This window comes from Rhinocladiella mackenziei, assembly GCF_000835555.1.
Source record: "Rhinocladiella mackenziei CBS 650.93 unplaced genomic scaffold supercont1.4, whole genome shotgun sequence".
Classification (NCBI taxonomy): Eukaryota; Fungi; Ascomycota; class Eurotiomycetes; order Chaetothyriales; family Herpotrichiellaceae; genus Rhinocladiella; species Rhinocladiella mackenziei.
Window position 1 is genome coordinate 1,042,225 of NW_013550601.1, and position 23,534 is coordinate 1,065,758.

A 23,534-nucleotide genomic window follows, 5' to 3' on the forward strand; every position below is an offset into this window, starting at 1 on the left:
CTCTTGCGGGCGCTTTGTCCACCACCAATACTGCACCTCCTCGAGTCTTTCCTCACCTCTTCCTTTGAATCGTTTTTTTTTTTTTTTTTTAAAAAAAAATAACTGTCTCGACAGAGGAAAAGTAGACGCCTTCGAGAGTTGCGTCTTCTCTGTAAAAAAACACATGAAGAATCATGCGATAAATCACTCGTTTTGCCAACACACACTCTACAACCATGAATCCTGACGACATCTCCGATCTTTCCTCGCCTTTGAGCTCTATTCCGAGTTCTCCTCTCAGCTCTCCTCCAAGTTCACCGATTCTACCTCCGGGCTGGCATACTCTCACCCCTCCACCTTCGCAGCATGCAGGCGACGATATTGCCCCTGCTCGCAAGCGCCGAAAGATCGAACCCAAGATACGTACTACCCAATACCTGGATCTCACTTCAGATACCGCTCAGTCCGACTATGATCGAACAGAAGCTCTAGATACGCTACTCAAAGCCCTGCGCAATCGGAGGAAAATTGTGGTTATTGCAGGGGCTGGAATCTCTGTGTCAGCTGGCATCCCGGACTTCAGATCTTCCCATGGACTCTTCAAAAGCTTGAGGGGTGAACACAAATTGAAAAGCTCGGGCAAAATGCTTTTCGACGCCTCTGTCTACAAGGATGACCTCTCTACCTCGAGTTTCCACGAGATGGTACGCAAGCTCTCCAAGATGGCAGAGAACGCCAAGCCGTCGGCCTTTCATCGCTTCCTGGCCAGATTGTCCGTCGAAGGCCGTTTATTACGACTCTACACGCAAAATGTGGATGGCCTGGAGACCTCTCTGCCTCCACTGGCTACTCAAGTGCCTTTGAACCACAAAGCTCCCTGGCCGCAAACCATCCAATTACATGGCGGTCTCGAAAAGATGATGTGTCAAAAGTGTAGACATATATCTGACTTCCAAGCTCATCTCTTCAAAGGGCCAACCCCGCCACTATGCCCTCAATGTGTTGCTGCAGATACTTTGCGGACCGCCCATGCTGGAAAGCGAAGTCATGGCGTTGGTAGATTGCGACCAAGAATTGTTCTTTACAATGAACATAATCCCGATGATGAAGCCATTGGAGCAGTCACTACAGCAGATTTCCGAACAAGACCTGATGCTGTCATCGTGGTAGGTACAAGTATGAAAATTCCAGCAGTGCGACGAATTGCCCATGAAATGTGTCAAATTGTCAGAGATCGACGAGAGGGAACCACGATATGGATCAACCGAGATCCAGTTCCGCCTGGTAAAGATCTCGAAAATTGTTGGGATCTCATTGTCAAGGGCGACAGTGACGAGGTAGCGCGACTGGCCGGTTTGAAAGAATGGGACGATCCCAATCCCGAAGTGGCAGAGAACTACACGGAGGCCGATCTTGAAAGAGTCAAGTCAGGTCAAGGACCGATTGAGGTTGTCATTCCGGCAACTCCAAAAAAGAACGAGAATGTCGCTCAACGACTGTTGCCTTCACCTGTTGTTCACAACGTGACCCCTCCTCGCAGTCAAAACGGGGAGGGACCTGCAAATTCCTCGAAGAGCCAGCAAGCTATCACCTCTTCTCCAGTACGAATCAAACTCAATGTCACTGATCGAAGTAAAAACGCAGCCCCGGTGAAAAATGCTGCCAATGCCGGGAAGTCCATTGCGGAAATCCTCGGTGGAAAAGAGAACAAAGGGAAAGGCGCCATCAAGTCGAAAACCTCTCTCAACAGAAAACCCAAAGTCGTCAAAATTCGAGCTTCTACCAATCCTCGTTCTCAAGCAACTATTACAGGCAAAGTCACGAAACCGACCTCATCCAATAATGTGCCATTCAAAAAGCCGCAACCTGAACCACTATCACCACGGCGCGATTCAAATCAGACCTTCTTCCCGCCCCAAGTTTCAGAGTACTCGAGTGTGGAAGCCAGTCCTGCACCAGAAACCCCTCCTTCCATGGGCGAAGAGTGGCGCAATGTTGAAACTGTATCTCCTCCCGGGAGGATACCCTCGGATATGGTTAAACTATTAAACTAAAATCATCGAATATACGGGCATCACTGGGTACTTTTGCATGTAGAAGGGGCTTCTGGGGGCATGAAGCTTCTTCCGGCGTTTGCGGACCATTCTACGGAGGCGAAGACAGCATGAACTCAAGGGTGCTAGGGTATTTTTTCCCCCCAGCAAGGTTATCACAAGAATGGAGTGAGTTTTTTCCCCCTCCTCCAGACGAGGGCAGAGGACAGGTTTGTATAGACATCCGTGCAACAGGCAGGGTTGGGATGGGTATGGCCTCAACACTTGAGGATACCTTGCATTTCAGCGCGTGTAAGGATAGTGTAACACAGCTATCTCTGAAGCGTTTTTCACAAGGGGGGCGAATAAATAGCAATGGGGTACCCGAACGCTAATTACCGTCGATAAACTTTGGGCCTGAAAATACTTGCCGCAGAAATGAGTATATGCCCTGGAATCCATTTTCAATGTGCACGTTAATTGTGAGCTCTCCTGTGGTGACTATATTGTTCCATATCAAGATATAGAAAGTAGAAGGCCAGTTCTCATTGAAAAGGCTCCTCTTGCTCTACTCTACCTCTTCAGTGTGTTTGTTTCCAACGTGGAGACTTATTGTTCTCAACAAGATGTATATTAAACTGACCTATTGTTCATGATATGCACATCGACCGGTGCAGACTCTATACACCGGTGGGGGCTACGAAGCTATGTATGCGTCTAGCTACCGAGTAGGCATGGACCAAGCCAAATCCCACAAAGACATTACACTTGTAGATTAATTATTTTTGGAGGGGGTTTTCTTGACCATGACCATGGGGCGTAACAAGAGATACTCGAAACTCCATAGAAAAGACGTAAAGGTGATAGGGAAAGGGGCTTTGGGAATGGAACCTGAGCTTGACTTCGACTTCCGTGTTGGTGCCGGTGTCGATATCCAGATTTTCCTTCCAGGCACAGTCGTAGCGATCGTGGTAGCAGGAGACTGACAGACGGACAAACGAGTGTGTTGTGAAACGAGTGAAAGGAAAGAATACCCAACCCGACGATCCGTCCGAAGCTCCTTTTGTTGTTCGAGACCCGTACTTTAAAGGCCCTCGCCCAGCCCAGGACGCTGAGAAGGACCTTTCTCGCTTCCAGCAACATCGCTCGCCCACGTCCTTCTCTTCTCATTGGCAACCGAATCAGGCATATGACTCCCACTGCTTCGGGGGCTGTTCATATTGCCTCTATCGGCCTGCCTGCTGCCTGGGATACCAGAGCTCAGCCGCCAACTCGAGTGGTCGGAAACCATTGTCGACGTACGCGTGGTCTGGTCTTCACTCGCAAGGGCCTCAGGTGGTGCTAACATCTGCGGCCCCAACATGCCCGTCGTCGAACCCATCCCATACTCACCACCACTCCTCCGTCGGGGGATTCCCAAGTGTGGATACCCGTTGTCGCCAACGATACCTTTCACCGGACCCATGCCGTCATGGATGTAATCGCCCGGTGTACCATATGATTCATATATGTGGTCGGGGGTGTATCTCGTTCCAGCACTTCGCCGACGTGGGTTTTGGCTCATCATCCCTGAACCCCTCGGCATGCCACCAGCCGAGCGAGGAGGTGGGTAGGGGAAATCATTCCGGATCTCGCCAGACAGCGGACTGGGCACACTAGGGCGGTTCACGTAGCTGAATGTCGTCGTCGTCGGGGCAGCGGGGCCGAGTGCACTGTTACGTCGACTGGGGGTTGTAGGGATTGGTGGGATTTCATGCAGGTTGCGCTCCGTTCTAGAGGATGGGAAGGCAGAAGGGGTCGAATTCGGCCTGCTCTTGGGTGAGGGTGGATAGCTGGGAACTGAGTCACGGTAGGGCTGGCTGATGATGGATGTTCTCGAGGAGTTGGAGGGTTCGGACCCATCACCTGAGGTCATGTAGGATAAGCGACGAGGGCTCCGGCTGGTCCGGTGACTGTATCCACTGCTGCTGCCCTCCGAACGAGGTCGATTGTAATGTCGTGTCAATGGCGCGCCTCCAATTGCTCCGGTTGCAACACCTACTGCGCCCGTCGCAAGTACATGCCCTCGTCCGTTATCACCATCTTTGGGTGCATGTCCCTGATCAAATGCCTCGTTGGCTCTGGTTGCGTCCCTGAAGGATCGGTGGCTCTCATCACTACTTTGTGAAGGAGATCCGCTCGTAGCGGGGGCTTTGGCGGTTTGATCAATTGGCGAGACGGGAGAATATGGCCATGGCTCACTGTTATTGACGTGATTGACTGGAACAGGCTTTCGATTGATTTGGCGCTGACTCTCGGGCTCGTGGCGTGATCTCTCATTGGAGACCAAGCTTCCATTACTTTCGCGATTACTTTGGTGCATGAGAGCCGCACCAGCAGCTGCGCCGACCAGGCCTGCCGCTGGAGCCCCTTGGTGCGAACTGTTGTGGGACATATTACTGGGGGAGCTCGGAGGTCTTGCCGCCTCTTTCTTTGTGAGGAAAGCCTCATCTCCAGGGACCACGCCGTCGGTCGAGACGCCTCGAGAATGGGGTGCGGTCCGTCGGGGGGGTGGAGGAATGGGAACAAAGGGATTTTCAGGCTCTCCATTCTCGCGGAGAGCGGGATGTTCGGCCATGGAAGGTGACGCTCCGACCACACCAAGGCCACGATTTGATGGATCCTCACCCCCGGTTGGGGCCGATGGTGGGCTTTCGTCGCCAACCTCGTCGTCCGCTGGGGAAAGTGCTCCGTTACGTGGTGACTGGTTCCGTTGACGGCGCCTGCGACAAAGCAGCACGGCGAAGATGACCAACCCAAGACCAAGAGCTCCGAGGACAGAGCCAAGAATAATGGGAAGGTTTGAGTCATGGCTGGGCCCTGATGAAGACGCGCTTGCGGCGCCGGTCTCTGAGGCTGCTCCCAATACAGAAGTCGATGGCGAGGGAGGATTAGAGGCTGATGCAGCATATGATGCATGTGAAGAAATCGACGATGAGGCTTGCGAACGGGTGGAGGCAGCTGGCGAGGCTGGTGACTCAGATGATATCGAAATTGGAGTCGACGTCGACTCTGAGGCGGATCCCGATGTTTCCGGTGCGGTCAGAGACTGGGAATTGGAAGTTGTCGTGGTTTCGATTGCGGACGAAGAGGACGCGGCAGCTGCTGAAGTCTCCGTAACGGACGAGGCAGATATTGAACTGGCTTGAGTGAAGGCCGAAAATGCTTCCGAGACCAAGCTGTCGAACTGACCACCACCATTGTTATTTCGCTGTGCTGCAACCAACGTCAGGAAACCTGGTGCGAGCACCACAAGCATAGAAGCCTTCATCTTCCTAGTCCCACTGGTCTTCAGTGTGCTCGATATTGACAGGAACCGGAGCGCTCTGAGCCGGGTTCTTGTTCCACCTCACGAGGCTTTGTGGGTAGCCTGGTGGATGTTGAGCATTGACAGTAATCATAAGACAGCTGTCAACGGAAACAGAAGCATATTTAACGAAACCGAGAGCAAAGCATCACACAACCACACTCACGGGAGAAGAGAAAGAGAACCACAACCCAAACACCAACGACCCTGGACTATAGATATCGAACCGACTGCCGGTCGATCATCACCTGCTTTCGTCCGCATCGTTCACCTTTGCAGGGTCTTGGGGGGATACGCGGCATGTCGGACGGCATGCTGCTAAACAAACATGTGCAGGGTAAGAGTCAAGTAGCATGGCTTCGGAGGGTAGATCTTCACGGCTCTGGAACGAGACCTCTGGGAGACGGCAGGAAAAAACTGGCTATGGACCTGTAGATGCAAGCCATAGTTCCTGGTTAGACGTCGAGCTAGCCTTGTAGTGTCAGTGGGCGCTTGATAGGAGTTCGCGCTGGTCAGTGCCAAGGTCGACACGGAAATGGAGTAAGAAGAGAAAAAAGAAGGGCAATCATCTGCAGGGACGACATTGATAACTCACCTCCGAATAGCTTTTGCCGGCTGTGGCTGTGTGGCGGTGCCGCTGGCAAGGCTCTAACCAACTCCAGTTTCCTCTTCTCTTTCATTAACCCACGATCATTGAAACCATATGCCGTGAGGAAGCACGGGACCTGTAATACGAGGAGGCTGTTTCTTCTGGACGACAACTGCGTACGACAGCTGCACGAAATTCACCACATGCTTCGGCATACTCCCCAATCTGCCTCCAAGATGATCGGACATTATTTTTAGATCGTCCGGCATACGGAGCACTAGAGGCGTCATCTAACTATTGACGCTACTCACAATATCACAGATACCACTCCCTCTATTACGTGAAAGTCCTCGTCTTTAGGACAACTGATTTCTCAACGCCCATCCTTCAGTTTCCTGCCCCGAATCCGAGCCCAGCAAGCATTCTGTGCATCGACAGCCTTTCTTCTGGCAATGGGTCCTGGTTCAGCGAGAGGATTCTCCTCTAGATGGCTCCTGCTGCTGGCTCCCACAACAATAATTGTGTGCCCATTCAAATCCGAATGATGAGCAAGCCGTCTTAGATTACGACCTGATTCGCTGTGATTATACCCGATAGCTCCTGGCCGGAGACTAAGATCGTTCCATGAATGGGCCTGTGTCGTTGGGCGCTTTTTCTCTTCGGATCGTATCTCGATCCCGCTTCGAAATCTCGTTTATCCCGATGGCATCAGCCAATGGATTGAGGAAGAACAATGGCATGCCATGATGTCGGGGGAAAGAGAGTAGCGACACTTCTAATGACTCGGCTGTATGCACTGTGCGTGCAATGATGGACCAATGGCCTGGCCCACCGTTTTCGTGGCAAATTTCGGAGATCTCTGCCACTTCCCAGGAATAGTAGTGGTCGATACTAAAGCGATTGGAGTAAGCTTTCTTGTACTCCGTAAAGGTAGCAGATCTCTCGCCAGGGTATTCTCTAAGGGTATGGGTCGATGCGGACGACAGGGGGGTATTATATGTCTAATTTGTCAGTCTTCAAGACTTTAAGACGATCCGTCGGATCTTTTCGCAGACTGGGTGGTGAATGAACATCATCTCATCGGACTTAGGGAAAGGTCTGGGACTAGGGCGTAGCTTGATACCCGCAAGGAGGGGGAAGGGGGTGTGTTGGTATTCATCAATCCAGTTTGCTCAATATCATTCCGAAGAGCACCATCTACAGACACGAGCCGTGTCAACTTCCCAATGTCCATGTGCCTGGAAAGTCTCAAGAACGGCGCCTATCTTCTCCAGCGCATGTATGCAGGTTCCCCTCGAGACATTGTGCATATTAGCCGCTTTCTGTTCGTCCTAGCTTCCTGATGGTCATGGCCTCGAAGAAATGATTTCCCTTGCTCTTGTGTAATGCTGTCATTCTGCTGTGATGATGAGTATTGAAGCGTGATAGATGTCGCCTAGGAGCAGAGATTTCAGGTATTTGTATTCTTGTGTCTTCAGGGAGGAACATATTCATTTCATGGAGACATGAAAAAGCCTTACTGGGAACGAGGCTCAGATTTTCAGGGTGGCCTATCTTTTGTAATCCGAGGAAAGGGATTCATCCTGGAAGCATTGTACCTAATATTCATACCGAGGTATAAAGCCCACAGGCAGCGCGATGGTGGTTGCAACGGTCTGCCAATCAGGCCGAGTTGTAAGGGCGGTATGTTTCACGTTGCAATTTGGATTCGACTTACCATTCAGTTTTATGTCATTTTCCGAACCAAATTTCATATGACGGGCTGCATTGCGCCTCTCGCATGAACAGAACGACAACCGGGGATAGAACCCATGGGCTATTCTCAAGCAATTTGATTCGTTTCCTGATCCCACGAATGGAGCCTCGAATAAGTCCCCCAACAGGGTCAAATCGAAAAGCAGACTCTGTCAGGCGTTCCAATCAGCCATCGAAATCGCTCGAACAAGATCCGGGCAGGAAAGACGGGGAACGTGGGGCCCAATCAGACAGATAATTCCTGAACGAGAATCTTGAAAAGTGCTATTCAGGGTAAGGCAACCAGTAGTGAGGCAGACAGCCTCGCGCAGTGGTGGCGGGGAAGACAATTCTGTATGGTTGTGTGAGGCTACCTGGCAGGCAACTGTGTACACCCAACATTGGAGAATATCCTGGGCATCGCAGTCTCTATGTCTGTGTAACAGCTTGTTGCCTTGGAAGAAAGAGGGGCTGTGCACGGACAGTGGATGCTTGGACATGTAGAGTGGTCGGCAACCTGGATCCATTCTGGGAAGAATTTGATCACTGCGAGAAGCTGGTCGGCTCTTGATCAGAAAAGAGTCGGGAAGGATGATGCGAGAACAGAGGATCTATATACCAACACGTGACCGAGGGCATTTCTTACCAGGAATAAAATGATCAGGTGACTGCCGCAAGATGGCGAGACGGGTCGGCCATCCGCCTCTTGTGCATTTCAAGCTTGTGAGCCACCCAAGTGACAAGAATAGCCTAGCATATCTATTAGCGCTGCCTTGGCCCGAACAATGCATGGCCTTATTGGTGGAGTGATGAAGATAGCAAAATGCATTAGAGAGAAAGCGTGAACAGAGTGGATCCATCGGTCTGAGATCCGGGACCCTAGTCAGGGCTGACGGCCACGTCTTCGATCTCTGCTATTTGCCCAGCACGACGCCCGTGGCCCGCTGTTTGTGTCTCTCTGGCTGTCACTCTGCCAGTCCCAGACACGGCAGAATCTTCTCCCCCCATCACCCGGGTCGCCCTTCGGGTTCCTTCCCTCCTCTCCCGTCCACCCACTTCTTTCCCTTGCTCTCGGTTTCTTTGCTGCGGGAAGGTATCGGTGGGGGTGCCTCTTTCACTTGTCTTGACCTCTGCCGCCCTCGTTCCCTGCTCTCGCCCGTTTGCTCTACTTACCTACTCACTCGCCTTCCAACCTACTTTGCTGCAAACCACAACTTGTCCTCGTACCACTCCTCACTGTTTCCATCCCTCCTGCTTCTCCTCGACGTCTTCTTCTGCCGTTTCTTCCTGCCTTATTTTTAATATACCCTTCTTGCACTCTGTATTCCTCCTCGACCACTTCGACCTTTGCGATCACCGACTTGATCGGCCACCGCCACTGGGATCCGCCTATCCTCGTCTTCAGTCTCTCATTCCACTCCAACCATCATCTGTCCTGACGACTCTGTACCTATAACGATTCTTCCAGCAGACGCTGACGCTTCCCTGGTCTCACCTTCGCTATTTCTGGTCTCCTGGCGCTGCGCGCATTTTTACACACCGTTTAGTCCTTTGTAATCTGCGACCCCGAGTACGACATATCCATCGCTCCTCTGTACCCTACCAACCGAACGAACGACGCTTGTTTTGAACTTGCCATTCCAGTTTATTTGCTACCCAGGATCTGAAATTTGGTCGGCTCGGGTTTCTTTGGACAATTTTGCATAAAAGGAGGCCTGTTCCTGCTGTTGATTGGAAAAAAAAAAAAAAAAAAAAAAGGGCCGTGGTGTTTGAGAACTCGGTGCCGGGGTGAAGAATCATATGGCTGGTGGCGGAAAACCTTGCGCTCCGTGACTAAATGGTCCCAATGAACGCTTGGGCAACGCCGAGATCTCATCCCGTCGCTCTGGAGAGCGTCCAAACATGTTGCGCCTCTTGTCCTGGACAGGCTGTGATAAGGTCAACTCCCCAGAAATGAGGATGTTTGTCCCCAAGCAAGATTCTCCGGGATCGGGTGTGCTCACCATACCTTCCTCAAACAAACGCAAACAAACCACCGATCATCACGGTCAGTCAGAGAGAAAACGGGCCAGAATTGTGGATAAAAGAAAGAACGGGTCTGTAAACGTGCCCAACAACTCTGCCCCGACTCTCTCTTCTGATGGCCGGACCAACACTCCGCCCACTACCCCCGGGCCGCCATCATTCCTACCATCACCCCCAGATCTCAAGATAGCGGAGTCGGGAATGCCAGACATGACGTCGCCCGTGAAGGACGCTGCGGCAGTGCGATTGGAATCGGTTCGCAATGTCATTCAGACACAAATCAGCCTGGAAATCCTTCTGAAGCACAAAGAACTTCGGCTGATTGAGCAAGAGATGGCAAAATGTCAAGTGGCTCTAGAGCAACTTCGTCGATGCAAAGAGATTCCTTATCCGGGAACTCAACAACCCTTTCTGGCTGTCTGCAATGGTACCGGACCTGCTCTTCGAAGCTCTTTTCCGACTCCTCTCCCTCAATCTCCCGCTCCATGGGGCGTCCGAGACGGGCCTTACACGAGGCACTATGCGAAATGGCTCCTTCCGGATCCCCTCTTTGATGGTGGTGAACCCGAACCGGCATACGACATTCCGGCTGGCAAGTCTCCGATGAAGTCGAGGTCCACTCGAGGAAGCTACGCGGACGGATTTCATACATCAAGCCAGTCTCGTGCACAACGCAGCGGCCATCTCAAAGCCTTACCCAGTGGAAACGTTCCGCCCAAAGAGAAGAGCCACAATCCGACCATCGTCGAAAGGAAGTCTGACGGTTTGATGGTAAGACTTGTCTGCCCAGACTGTGGTCGACATGACTTTGGCAGTGCCCAAGGTTTCATCAACCACTGTCGCATCGGACACGGCAGGCTTTTCGCAAGTCATGATGCGGCAGCGGATGCCTGTGGAGAACCAGTGCAAGTCGATGCATCTGGAGCAGTGATTGGCGCCGAACCCACGGTGCCATCTACTGCCGGAAATGTTCATCCACTCATTCGTTCGGCCAAACTCCTCCAGCCCTCCGTTCTTGCCGCACGGTCGTCTTCTGCAACAAAAGACTCGGCCGGGGTTTCTCAATCCCAAGATATCTCACCTGACTTCAAGGCGTCGGTCTTGACACCAAACCTTTCGGAACTGGTCAAGAATAAGGGACTTGGCCTCGATCTTCAAGAGATGGTATCAGATGCCAAGACGAAAGTTGAAATGCCCGAATCGGAATCGGAGGATGATGAGATGGATTTGGTGGACGTGCCAGTGCCGAACGCAATTCAAGGTCGCCATCCGCAAGTTGCCGGCACCAAACCACCTCGAAAACCCGCCAAATCTCCTGCGTCTTCCCCATTGTTGAGCTCCAACATGTTGAGCACTCCGGCAGCTTCGCGGGCACCAGCAGCGGGGTTACAACAACACGGTGGCGCTAGCGAATCTTTCGCCCCGCAACGTCCTCGAGGAATGACTCTGCCCATGAGTCAGCCTTCTGCAATACAGCTTCAACCTTCGGATCCATCACCCACCAGTGAATCAAATCAAGCTCCTAGTCTTGTCGATGACGATGAGGAATACGAGCCACATTCGCCAACAAGCAGTTCGGTCTCTGACGACGAACACGATGTTGGTGAAGTTCAATTCGAAGTTCAAGGTGATGACGATGATGCGCGAAGTGTTTTGCGCGGACCCGAGTTTCAACCCAATTGCGCACAACCCGCTAGACCGACTCCGCATGTTCGAAGACCTTCAGCTATTCGTCGACAAGGTGAGGATAGGGAAGAAAAGCATGTCAGTTTTGTGAGCCCAAGTCCGGCACGAGACATGCCAGCGGCTCGTCAAAGCGGAGACCGAAAGAGACGCAAGACTTAGGAATCAGAACGGCAAACTTGGATTCTATTAGACTTCATGTTCTCAAGACTACGTTAAGGCCGCATTGGTGGAGTTCATAGGTGGTCAATGTCTCCTATTACCGCGTAGGCGTGATTGTATTGCATCAGCGAGGGACTTGGATACACGGAGGCGTGTGGCTGGATTATCTGGGACTCGCTGGTATCAAGACCAAGATTCGATTGTGTACATCCCTCCACAGTGTCTGAGCAATCCCGGCCACCCTGGAGCAAGTCTAGTGCTTGTCAATCAAATTGAAAGACTCAACTCTATTTCAAAAGGGTACTTCGTATCGATATCGAATAGTAATTGATTATGCGTTAATTATCAAAGTGAACAACGAAATGGTCGCCGTAACAAAAGGAGGGTAAATAAGTCGGGCCGTAGGAGCTCGACAAGGCTGAGATCCTCATGCACCCGCTCTCCACTGCATTACGTCCGATCATTCTGGAATCGCCAAGCCTCAGCCGTCAACTGGCTGCCCTCGCACAGTATCCCAGTACCTAAAGGTCTGAGAACTCGTCTCCGATTGGAACTCTACGTGCTCTGCGAAGGAAGCCGTCATACCCAACCCAGCAGGCGGCGCCGCTATTCGGCCACCACGCTCTATTTAAGTATTGACCCAACAAGATTTCCCCGCCGACATGGCGCAGAAGTGCGTGCACAAAGGGTGTGGAAAGGTGTTCACCGATCCAGAGGAGGAATGTGTGTATCATCCCGGTCCTCCAGAATTTCATGAAGGACAGAAAGGTTTGCTTGACCCAAAACGACGCTGACTTGCGCCCGGTGTCGCCCGCAAGCCCAAGACTATGCGGAAGAGAAAGTAGTTGACTGAAGCTTGCTAACCGTGGCGGACGAGAACAGGCTGGAAGTGCTGCAAGCCCCGCGTCCTGACCTTTGACGAGTTCCTCGCCATTCCACCTTGCACCACGGGCAAGCACTCGGCCGTTGACGACACGCCTGCTCCAGCACCGAATCCTGGCGTCGCGGATGCCGCCAACATCATATCTGCAGCGCCGATACCCGCCCCTGTCCCCGTCACACGACCTCTAGGACCTAGCCTGGCTGCTGCCCGACAACCCACCCCTTCAACGACACCGAAGCCAGAACCTCCCGAAGACGAATCTGATGATCCAGAGGCTGAGTTTCCCCCAGGTGCATCATGCAAAAGACGAGGTTGTGGCAAGTCGCGGGACGATAAAATCCCTCGCGAACATGAGGAGTGCATATATCACCCTGGTGTCCCTCTATTCCACGAAGGGAGCAAGGGCTGGACGTGTTGCAAGAGGCGGGTGCTCGAGTTTGACGAGTTCATGAAGATAGAAGGCTGCAAGAAGCGCAAGAAACATTGCTATGTCGGGAAGAAGAAAAGCACAGACGGCCAAGGTGCGAGGACGCAGCAGGGCCAGGAGGAACTACTCGCGGATGTGCGGAATGACTTCTACCAGACTCCCTCGAGCGTGATCGTCAGTTTCTACCTGAAGAAAATCGACAAGGATAGAGCCAAAGTGGACTTTAAAGAGAGTGGGCTGGAAATCGATCTCGACCTCCCGACAAGCGACGGCAAGCGATACACGAAGACGATTCCGCTGTTTGCACAGATTGAGCCGGACAAATCCCAATTCAAGATCATGGGCACTAAGCTTGAGATGGTCCTGTTCAAGAATGATGCCACCATTAGTTGGTCCACACTCCGGAGTGATGAAAAGGGAACGGGCGAGAGGATTCAACTAGGGAGAGCTGGCAGGGCATAAAATGGTACCCAAAAGATATTTTCAGGGGGTGGTATGACTGCGACGACGATTATCGCCAGAGGAAAGGACATGGACAAGAAACACTAAAATAACGGCCCATGCATAGCGAGGCGCAGTCCGATTTTGGGTCTTGTTTCGAGGGTTTCTGGGGACTGGCTTCTGAATAAAACCAGATTTGACGATTCTCGAATGTTTGTGTTTGAGATGATGTAGATTCCAGATCACCCCGATATTATCAATGTACAATTTTGTGTAGTATGTAGCATCTCCTCCACAGCTCCACGCCATCGAAGAAGCGCATGGAGCCATATCGTGTCAAGGGAAAAAGGAACGGTGCATGGGTATCTTGTCTGCGAAGCCGGGAACGGAAGGAGATCCATGACGAAACATGTAGAATAACCCTCAGCAAGCCACCGTAGTGGAGCTCCGGTGTAAAGTGTTTACATAAGGTCATATGTTAACACCTCTACTGATGATGATGAAGAAAAGAAGAGAAAGAATCAATTCGCGGTTCGGAAAAAAGAATTTCAAGCGCTCGCCGCTGGGGCCTGCCCATGGCTTGGCGATCCGTAACCACGTGATTAAGGCTTGGTGATATCAGGACCCTCAGCCTTGCGGTCATTTTCTTACCGTATGCTTGCAGAGTGAAGGGCTGGGTACTTTAGGTGACCAAGGGCTGTAACTGGATTGCCTCGCGAGGCTTCCCGGCTCCAGAGAGCTAATATGGGGTTGTCTCAAATCCGACCTCTCGACGGGAAAACCGAGTACGACGTCATCAGGTTTCACTTCTCCGACATGGTTCACCTTGACTTTTTGATATTTTGTTTCGATCTTTGACTGCCGTTAAACTCTTCCCCCCGAGTCAGCATGGATTTCGTCGGTCCACTTTTGCTCAGCCTGGATCGTGGGCTTTAAGAGGAGACTGCCGCTGCAAGATTCATACCTGTTCACACTGTGAAGAATGCTGAGAGGAATGCTGACTCAAGCGCGAGTGCAGGCAAGAGTCGATACCTCTCCGCCTAGACTTGGAAATTATGGCCACTTGTTTGTCTTCTTGGTGTTCACTGAGAACGTTCAGTGTTGGCTACACTGTATCTATATGCATGCGTACATGAGTATTGACGATCAAATCCTTGTGCTGCCACAACGACGAACGTCGAGCTACTTCCAGAAAGGAACATTCAGAGCTAACCATTCGAAATGAGAAATACTTCAGGTAAAGACGATCCAATGCAATTGCATACTAACCTGATTGATATGACCAATACCGCCAAATCCGAAGTTCGACCGTCCCTGTTTATAGTTGCAAAGACGCCATTCTGGGAAGAAAGACCTGAACTCATTTCCCTGGGTGCCGCACTGACTGCAAACTTGACAAAGCTGCGATGACCGTTCAGTAACGCAACATGAAGAACACCGTTGTTGGGATCCTAGATAAATGAATATATTGCCATCCTTGGTCACCGAAATAATTCATTTTTTGGTCACTGGTGAAAGACGCGCCCCATATGGGGCCCTGCAGAGCGATTTACAGGCCCATGAAATTTTGCAGGGAATTTTCAAATACGCTGTGGCCCGCTAGGATTCGCCTAGGTACACCTTTCCCCCGACGTCGAGCAAGTGGCATCTCCCAAATCTTCACCAAGTCTTGTCCAATCTGCACAAAGCAGTAATTTTTTTGACCATTGCGAGGCAATTTAATGTTGAAATAAGAACCATAGAGATGTTGAGAAACCCCAAACTCATGAAGTTGTTGGCTTGATGAGGTATCCCAGATGCGAATCTTGTTGTCATCATAGCTAGAGCAAAACCCTCACCAGAACCACAGTGAGATTCATCGATGGAAAGACTATTGCAGTATCTGTACACTCAAGGGCGAGGTATGATCTGTCAGATGAGAAGGCCGTGCAGTTCACATCTTGTTCGTGCACTTTCGTCGGGTCATTTTCCATTTGATTGGTGTTTTTCTCAGCCGTTGAACGTCATCTGATATATTGCCCGAAGAGTGTGGTTGCGAATCTCTGGGACCTCTGGGCAGGGAAGTGGGGATGATAATGCCGCACATGGATTTCGAGTTGTTTGCTGTCTGAGAAGTCAACGTCTTCCGAAAAACAGTAAGGTTTCAGGCCCTGGAGCCTTGTTAGACGACTGGACATATGGGTTTCTCTCTCGACCGTGGTTTTGAATGCAATCCTATGCCTCTCGCTACAGTCCTGGAACCGGCAGCGAAAGATAAAAGTCCCTCAAGGTCAAACGTGTACTGTTCATCAATCCGGCTCAGAAGCGTCCGATCCTGGTTTACCCGATGCTTGTGAACATCTAAAACCACAGGGGCTAATCAGTCTCGGCATTTCAGAAATGCGACCCAGATCTCCACGGAATAGAGTTTTGAAGCACAAAATACAAGGCTGACTGAACATGCAATAGACTTTGTTCACATTACCTGTTGGATTGTCTGGATTGCATTCTTTCGGTAACAAATCTTTTCCTCAGCTCTTTGGCAACTTAAACGATAGTAGCGACTTCTTTCGGCATGTGCTGTCTTTGGGCCCGAATATTCGTTGATCCAGCCTCAGATCCTACATCCAGTACCAGATGATCCGGAGTTTGAAAATCTAGCCAAGGATTTTTATTTTTGATATTACGGGGGCCACTTCGAGTGTTTCGAAGTTCTTCTGGGACTCGGGGCATTTTGCCAAGACGTCAAGTGACTTGGAATAGTTCTCTAAGCCTTGTGGAAAGGGCTCGATGCGCTTCATATTACGCAGGGAGCTTCCGTGTCGCTGCTCCTGTTCGATTCGCTGGGCCTCCGGCCACCCATCCTGGAGCGTGGTGGAGTGAAAGCTGCGAACATCATCAGGGAGTGATTGCTTTCTCAAACCTTGAGAAGGCAGACTCGATCAGCACTCGTGGTCCCTGCGGGGCTGCCGATATAGCTCTGGTTAAGGCAAGACAAGATAATTAAATGGTCTTGATCAAAATCGAAGAGGGCAAAACTGTTCTCGGCTGCAAAATCACGACCGGCTCCGGTGTTCCATGTCAAAACAGTCAAGTCAGGCAGTGCTGTTGGAGTATCCCACAGGGCAAACGGCAAGGCTCTAGTGGGGAGATGTATGCATGATGGCCCCTCGCGCCTCTGCATCTCGCAGCAAAGGGAATCGCAATTGTTTGGAAACGAGCTTGAATGCAGCGAAACCGAGAAGGGAGGACTTGGATGGACAAGACACTGCCATCCGATCTGCAATGCGAAATGAACAATGGAAATGGAAACTGTTGTGCGCATGCGGATTTTGACAAGTACAGCCCTTTGGGGTACAGCCTCTTTTAGGAGGTTGAATGGAGTCACAGCTCTTGGATGTTTAACCGTCTTGAGCACTCAGAATTATGGTGCCGATACTGTGAACAGGCGCCATCTGGCCTTGCAGATTCGTCAGTCTTATACCGGAGTCCACTTCTCTTATTCGCAGCCCTCACCTCGACGACTCTCTGTTTCCTTGAGTTCCATCTCGGCATGGAGATGACATGGGCATCCGGGATTTTTTCGTCTGTGTGCTACTGTGGTGCATTTCTAGGTGGCTTTTTATTGCAGTCGGAACTAGTCCGTCAAATTACGAGAACTTTGCGTGAAAGACACGTTAGGCAGCAACGTGCACAAGGACTTCGACTGGTGGGACGTTTTGCTTGGTTGGAATCAAGCGAGAGTTTTCGCACACCACTTAATGCAACCATCCTTTGTACAACTGCCCGCGATCAATAGAGAGGGTCAAACAATATCTGATGCGATTGAGGGTTGAAGTTGCGCAAGCAAAGGTGGCGCTGCTTTTAAGCAATCTCTCTCTCAAATTGGTTAGTCTACTCAGAAGTTCAGGCGGCGGAATATACGTCCCAAATTGGTAGTGTCTGAACGCCCTAGAATCGACACCGCAGCTGTTTGGGGCTCTTCGCCTCGCTACTCAGCGGACCGGATTAATCAATTGACACAGTTGCCGAATCTCGCTCTCCCCATACCGACGCTCCCTGACACATTGAAACCCGACAAAATGCGGAGTCGAGCATGCCTACTGTAGCACCATGTGGATCCCTATCAACTCCCCACATTCAGGCGTCCCAGGTCCCGATTCAAACGCCTACAAACGCCACAGTTCATCTTGAACGTCAGGCCTGCCGGATAGGCTGTCATCATTTGCCTATCCCAATTCCAAGTGTGCCCGCAGAAATCAATGCAGGTGAAACAATGGCTACGAGGAAGTGGCTCCACCATGATATCGAGGTATCAAGATATGAACGATAACGCAAGAAATTGAGTTTCGTCAAGTCGGGCGTGAGAAAGGGACTGTTAACCAATCAGCACGCCTGTCGTCGGTCGGGGTGAGGAGGAAGTCGGGTTGGGCAGGAGGGAAAAAGTGCGGGAATAAAAGGCGGCCCTTTTTATTATCAGGAAAGCTTGATCAGGCTTTTTCCTCAGAAGTACTTCCTGGCTAGTTCAAGCCCCAGTTTACCGGTCATCTGAATGTCTCCAGACTCCAAGAATTCGGGGCCCGCGCGTCCTTCATCGTGAGAACTACCCCGTTGGACCATTCTTGCGGAATGAGTATTGGCGCCACGGCAGCCATGTCAGGCCATAGATAGCCTTCTCTTCCAGCTCAGCCTACCAATACACAGATCCTGTGATCTCTCCTCCCCCCCCTCTCTGCTCGCGCTACCCAGCAGCGACGGCATGGAATCGTTCAAAGTCTGACGCCAACTTCGTGGAACATGAGGCTGTGCTCTCTCTACGTCATACCATATAAGGGGATCCTTTCTTATAACTTGGGCACAGGATCGAGCGGGTATATCCTATAGTCAGCTTTGCCACAAGAGACTTTCCATATTATAAACCAACGAATGAGCGAGGCACTTTCCCATCGACAACAGCTCGCCGGTACTTCTTGTTCGTTCCCTTCGTTCAGTCTGAGCATTCTGCATTTCTATTTCCATTTGAGATACCATTCCAAGCAGACCTTCTCTGTACTGCTCTCTTCTCTTTTTATCCTTCATTTAGATTTCTGAAATCACCTTGTGGCTGGGGGCTTTTTCTTCTTCTACATCTTGGAGGTCCAACACCCTCGGTAACGATGTTGTCAAAGTCGCCGAATGTGTTCACACCGGAGCTCACCCCATCTCCTTCCGTCACTTCCTCCCCTTCTCTTCCACCAACTCCTGATCATCGTCCTCTGGATCTTGTGATTGCTCACTACAATGAATCCTTGGCGTGGCTCTCGTCATGTTCGCGGCTTGCAACAATCTACAGCAAAGGTGATCGACCGCAAACGTCCCAAGACAATTCTCCGGTCTACCGAGAAGTTAAGGCGTTGCCGAATTGGGGTCGCGAATCTCATACCTATCTACACCACATCGTTCACAACTACGACAATCTGGCAGAAGTAACTTTGTTTCTGCAAGGCAATATCCATGACGAGAATAATGGTACACCATCTCACACCGACCTCACTCTCGATGAGATCGTGGGCATGGCCAAACGTCTGACGGACCTACCACCGATGCTGGTGGTTGGAGAGGATCAACTTCAATACCAACCCCAAGGGGGTGTCCTCCCACTAGGTAAAGTCAATACGTTCTCCGACTGGGATGCAGTCGTGTATAAGGACGAGTGGGTTGAAAGGCGAGGTCGAGGACTTATTCGCAGCAAATACACTCCCAAACAATTCTGGAATTACATCTTCAATGGGGCCACTCGCGAACAGGATGCTAGCTGGGCCGAACCGCCCACGGAAGTTCGATGGACCCAGGGAGCATTGTTCGCGGTTACACGACAGACCATTCAACGCCGCCCAAAAGAGGTCTATCAGAGGATGTATGAATACTTTGATGGGTTGATGGAGAGAAATCCAGAGGAAGGTCATTACATGGAGCGCTTTTGGCTCAGTATCTTTGGAAGCTATGGACTTGATACGCAGATTCTCGGCGACCCTCAAGCCAGGAAAGAAGAGCACACCGGACATAATTTTGATTTCGAAGATGAAGGTATTTTCCTCCTCTGATTAGCCAAAGTTCCTGATTCAAGAGGTGGAGGAAGGCACCACACACAAGCGGGTCTGGAGCGGATCATTGGGCGTTATGCTAGAAAAGCATGATAATGTATTGCAGTCCGGGGTGGAGAGCGTTTGAATTTCTTCATCTTGGGATTAAGGAGGCAGACATATCTCGTTATTTTGGCCGGTGGTAGACTTTCCTTTGGGTTCTTTAAATCTTGCTTTTGGTAAGGCTCCTTCGTTCGAACGTCGACTTAGCGAGACACTGTATCTATACGTGGGGATGGGATGGCTTACTGTTTACTTTATAGTATCATGTACAGAGGAAAAAGATGAAAGCAGTCCAACAAATTTCCAGCGTTGAATTAATTCTGGCTCGCGCTGCCCAAATCCGAACACTTTTGAGAAAAGTATACGCACAGAGTTTTGTTTCATGTTCTCAGTCCAAGTCCAGCCCAGTGCGTACGTAAGCGATCCAATAAAAACGCTATGCACCACATATCGCGCCATAACCCGCGAGGATCCACGAAAAGCGTATTCCTTTACGCACCCATTCCAGTTCCTGAGCGTTCAACCGTCTCCCGAACCCTTACCGTGGTTGACCATGCCGGTTTCGTATGATCCCTAGCTCAAGCTTTCGGTCCTGCGAGAAGAGACCTTGGTCTCCATGATGTTTGTGAGAATTGCTCAAGACTATGAATTGTCGTTTCCTGCTGAAAAATTGAGGAAAGCCTTTGGACGTAATGAAGAACCTCAGATTTTCTCATCTTCCTCATCGCCTTCCCGCCCCCCAAACTTCCCTCCTTATTGGCTTCTGCTCTGAAATTGGCGTCGTCCTTAGTGGTAGACTCATCCTTGATGGTCGTCTTCGGTGTGTTTGTCTTATTCTTGGGAACCACGATAGAGACAGTAGTACTCTTCGCTTTCTTGTTCGCAGCATTGCCAGCAGTTGAGCCTGGTTTCCGACCGGGCTTTGTTCCGGTTTCGGTTTCTCTGGCGCCACTACTACTAGAACGCAGAGACAGGAGTAGGGAAAAGATATGAGGTGAGGGTCGAGCTCAGTGTACAGCGGCTTCCGCCTCGGCATTCCAGACGACAGGCATTGTTGCTGTGTGATATGGGGTAGTCTTATGTCTGGTGATTTCTGAAGAAGGTACGATGAGGTGAGGATCGTGTCGGGCATAGCTATCGATATTAGTTGGTATAGATAAGAAAGATAGGAGAGACGATAGGAGTACATGCACAAGAGCTTATTCGATAGAGGAAGAAGAAATATCAGGAAGACCTGAAGGACAGACGAACAGGGATGTGTTGGTATGCTTGAGTCGAGTGAGGAAGAATATGGTTTGTGTTGTAGTATTGATAGAAGAACTGGGTGTCTGGATGCGAGATGTGTTTAGACGAAGTAATGATTAAGTCGCATGTGATTCTGTTGTCGAGATCTAAAGCAAAATGGTCGTGTTCTATCTAACCCTGGTGAGTACATGTTAAAAGAGACAGGCCAGACCGCTAAGAGCAGGAGAAAGGTGGATAACAAAGTATGCCCAATCACTCGCTCAAATCCTCAATCAAAGCTTTCAGCTTCATCTTCCTCCGGTTTGTTGGCCAAATGTGAACTCCCAGTCATTCCAATGTCGATTTGTACACTTCGTTCCAATGACTTTTGAGGGAACGTTGATAGCCTCCTGACACAATAACAGCCTTCCCTCGCGTACACCAAACGCCCAGCACACCAGTCAAGAGGTTATAATACTTTCGTCCGTATCCAAGGGGCCGATGCATTTTCGATGCATTGAAAACATCTTCAACATCACAACCCGAAAACTCATCCGCTATATCTGCTCGTTTCCTCTTCGTCCTGTCTATCACGTCACGACATCCCGAGCCATTTTGACCCGTGTTGAGGAGATGTTTGCAGAAGGCAGACGTTATTCATCAATGTAGAATTTCAATATCCGGAAGGCCAGGAAGAATCAGGGGCTGAGACAAGTTCAACGGGGTGGATGATGATGCTGGAAGGCTGAGGAATTCAAATTGGTCTTATTCCATCCCGAGGATATCATTTCCAATTTCATTCAATGCTGGAGTCTCATTCTAAGCTGGCGAGATCAAATGGAACACTACTCCCCCTCCCTGCTCGATACTTTTTAGGAACACCAGTAAACTGTCGAGGCATAGGGAGCTGACTTTCATCTTGGAATTTCCATCGATTGTCTTCAACTCTAAAAGACCCTGAGCGACCCGGAGAACCAAGTGAGCTTCCATTGGTTAATGTGTACGCACTTGGATCCAATGTCGACCGTGATGGTAATTGAGATAATCGTCGAGATGGAGGCGGTGACATTGGAGATGAGGGAGAAGGAGGAGCTTCATAAGAAGAGTGTCTACCAAATGCAGCGGTAGCAGCTTTCATTGCGAGTGAAGATCCAGCCCCGTTCGTTGTTGGATGCGAACTTGGTGGCGGAGGTGGGCCAGGTGGAGGCGGTGGTGTAGACCTCGAAGGCGGTCCGGGAGGAGGAGGAGGTGCTGAAGAAGGTGCCGCACTGCTCGGTGGTGGAGGCGGAGGCGGAGCGGGAGGAGCCGGGCTTGCTGTAGGAGGTGGTGGCGGCGGAGGCGCTGGAGGTGCCAGGCTAATGGTTGGTGGTGGAAGTGGAGGAGCCGGAGGAGCTGGATTTATTGACGGTGGCGGGGGAGGTGGTGCAGGAGGAGGAACAGTTGTACTTACTTTCCGTGATGTCGGCGGAGGTGGTGGTGGTTTTCCAATAGCAAGATTCGCAACGGATGAGGGTTTCGACAGTGGTCTAGGAGGAACTTTCTTCAACTGAGCCAGCGGACTTGGAACTGCTAGCGTAGAGTCTGTTGACTGTGGCGGGGGAGGCCTGATACCTGGTGTAGGAGGAGCAGGTATTGAAGGTGGTCGAGGCGCCGATGGTTGGGTTGTCTCCGAGTCTGAATGAGCGCCGTCCAAGCCAGCACCAGTATCAATTCCTCCCCTTGTTTTCTTCAATTTTGGAATTCCTCCTGCAAACAATCCTCCCAGCTGTGGAGCGCCTCCAACACTGGCCGTACCATCTCCTCCCGTGTCACTGTTACTCCGAGCTCGATTACCACTTGGAACTGGGGGTGCAAGACCACTAGGTGCTTTAATTCCTCCTGGTACTGGCGGTGCTCCGGCTATAGGACCTGCACCGGCTCCAGAGGGTTTACCTAGAATTGGGGCCGAACGATCGTTTGTGACAGCTTTCTTCAGTTTGGTGCCCTTTGTAATGTCTGATAATAGAGCGTCCTGTACAATGAGTCAGCCCATCATATATTTTTCTTTTCCCACTTCCCATATTCGACTGATTTCCTGATCCTTCTCGCTGAATTGTGTTCTAGCCTAACGTACCCGACCTTTGGTGACTGACTTTGGCGGAGCCGTAGGGTGAGAGTTTCCAGGAAGAGGAGGGGGCGGTGGAGGGCCGCCCATACCCGGCGGCGGAGGCGGCGGAGGCGGTGGAGGAGGAGCAGGCATGTTGTTGCCGACTGATATTGTGTTTTGCGATCTCTCTTCTTGTTTGTCTCGTTCTCAAGATGGCTGAGGTTTACTCTGACAGAGGTGGCTAGGCGGCAGCGGAGATGAGAGTCGTGTGCGACAAACAAGCTCAAATTAAATATTAGCGACAGCACAGGCAGAGAAAAGGAGGGTAAAGGCAAGGAAGCTGTGCATTTGTGATTGATCATGGACCTAGTTATCAATATCGAGCTGTGTGTGAGGATGTGGTTGGGGCGGGATGCGAATGGGTAACTCGTCATACGAGCGGCGGAGTCTAGTAGCCTGCTCCACAACAGAATTTACCTATTGTACAATTTCTGGATCTCCACACTAGGCATCCTTTAACGACAGAAACAGATTCTGGATCATGGGCGACTACAGAAAGTGAAATCTATTCATTGCCTACAACCCGTGCTTCATTCGTTTCTGCAGAGTATCGGATCCTGCCGCCCGAAGCCAAGGTATGCCAGCAATCGCACAAAAAAGTATCGAATAAACACCCCCAAGATGACCTTTGTAACAGACCGGATACAGGCAATTCATTCATATGCGTAATTGGAGCGATTCACCTGGCAAGCTGGCTGCAGAGAATGTAGTCTTGACCGCGATAGATCCACTGCAGGTCTTGCGGAAGTCCTTGTTGA

The 23,534-nt window shown here is 50.8% G+C and overlaps 6 protein-coding genes across 6 annotated transcripts; 4 read left to right on the forward strand and 2 right to left on the reverse strand.

Moving 5' to 3' along the window:
- Window positions 1-215: 215 nt before the first annotated feature.
- Z518_05505 (uncharacterized protein) lies at window positions 216-2,033 on the forward strand (the record flags this gene model as incomplete). The annotated part of the gene is made up of 1 exon (XM_013416317.1): window positions 216-2,033. The coding sequence occupies one exon, from the start codon at window positions 216-218 to the stop codon at window positions 2,031-2,033; it is 1,818 nt and encodes a 605-aa protein (XP_013271771.1).
- A 1,063-nt stretch (window positions 2,034-3,096) lies between these two features.
- On the reverse strand, window positions 3,097-5,322 carry Z518_05506 (uncharacterized protein; the record flags this gene model as incomplete). The annotated part of the gene is made up of 1 exon (XM_013416318.1): window positions 3,097-5,322. One exon carries the CDS (start codon window positions 5,320-5,322, stop codon window positions 3,097-3,099), a length of 2,226 nt encoding a protein of 741 aa, XP_013271772.1.
- Window positions 5,323-9,583: 4,261 nt separating this feature from the next.
- Z518_05507 (uncharacterized protein) lies at window positions 9,584-11,551 on the forward strand (the record flags this gene model as incomplete). The annotated part of the gene is made up of 1 exon (XM_013416319.1): window positions 9,584-11,551. The coding sequence occupies one exon, from the start codon at window positions 9,584-9,586 to the stop codon at window positions 11,549-11,551; it is 1,968 nt and encodes a 655-aa protein (XP_013271773.1).
- Window positions 11,552-12,213: 662 nt separating this feature from the next.
- Z518_05508 (uncharacterized protein) lies at window positions 12,214-13,323 on the forward strand (the record flags this gene model as incomplete). Its single annotated transcript, XM_013416320.1, has 2 exons — window positions 12,214-12,319; window positions 12,434-13,323. The coding sequence occupies 2 exons, from the start codon at window positions 12,214-12,216 to the stop codon at window positions 13,321-13,323; spliced, it is 996 nt and encodes a 331-aa protein (XP_013271774.1).
- A 5,114-nt stretch (window positions 13,324-18,437) lies between these two features.
- Z518_05509 (uncharacterized protein) lies at window positions 18,438-19,364 on the forward strand (the record flags this gene model as incomplete). The annotated part of the gene is made up of 1 exon (XM_013416321.1): window positions 18,438-19,364. One exon carries the CDS (start codon window positions 18,438-18,440, stop codon window positions 19,362-19,364), a length of 927 nt encoding a protein of 308 aa, XP_013271775.1.
- A 2,080-nt stretch (window positions 19,365-21,444) lies between these two features.
- Z518_05510 (uncharacterized protein) lies at window positions 21,445-22,869 on the reverse strand (the record flags this gene model as incomplete). The annotated part of the gene is made up of 2 exons (XM_013416322.1): window positions 21,445-22,641; window positions 22,744-22,869. The coding sequence occupies 2 exons, from the start codon at window positions 22,867-22,869 to the stop codon at window positions 21,445-21,447; spliced, it is 1,323 nt and encodes a 440-aa protein (XP_013271776.1).
- Between the last annotated feature and the right edge of the window lie 665 nt (window positions 22,870-23,534).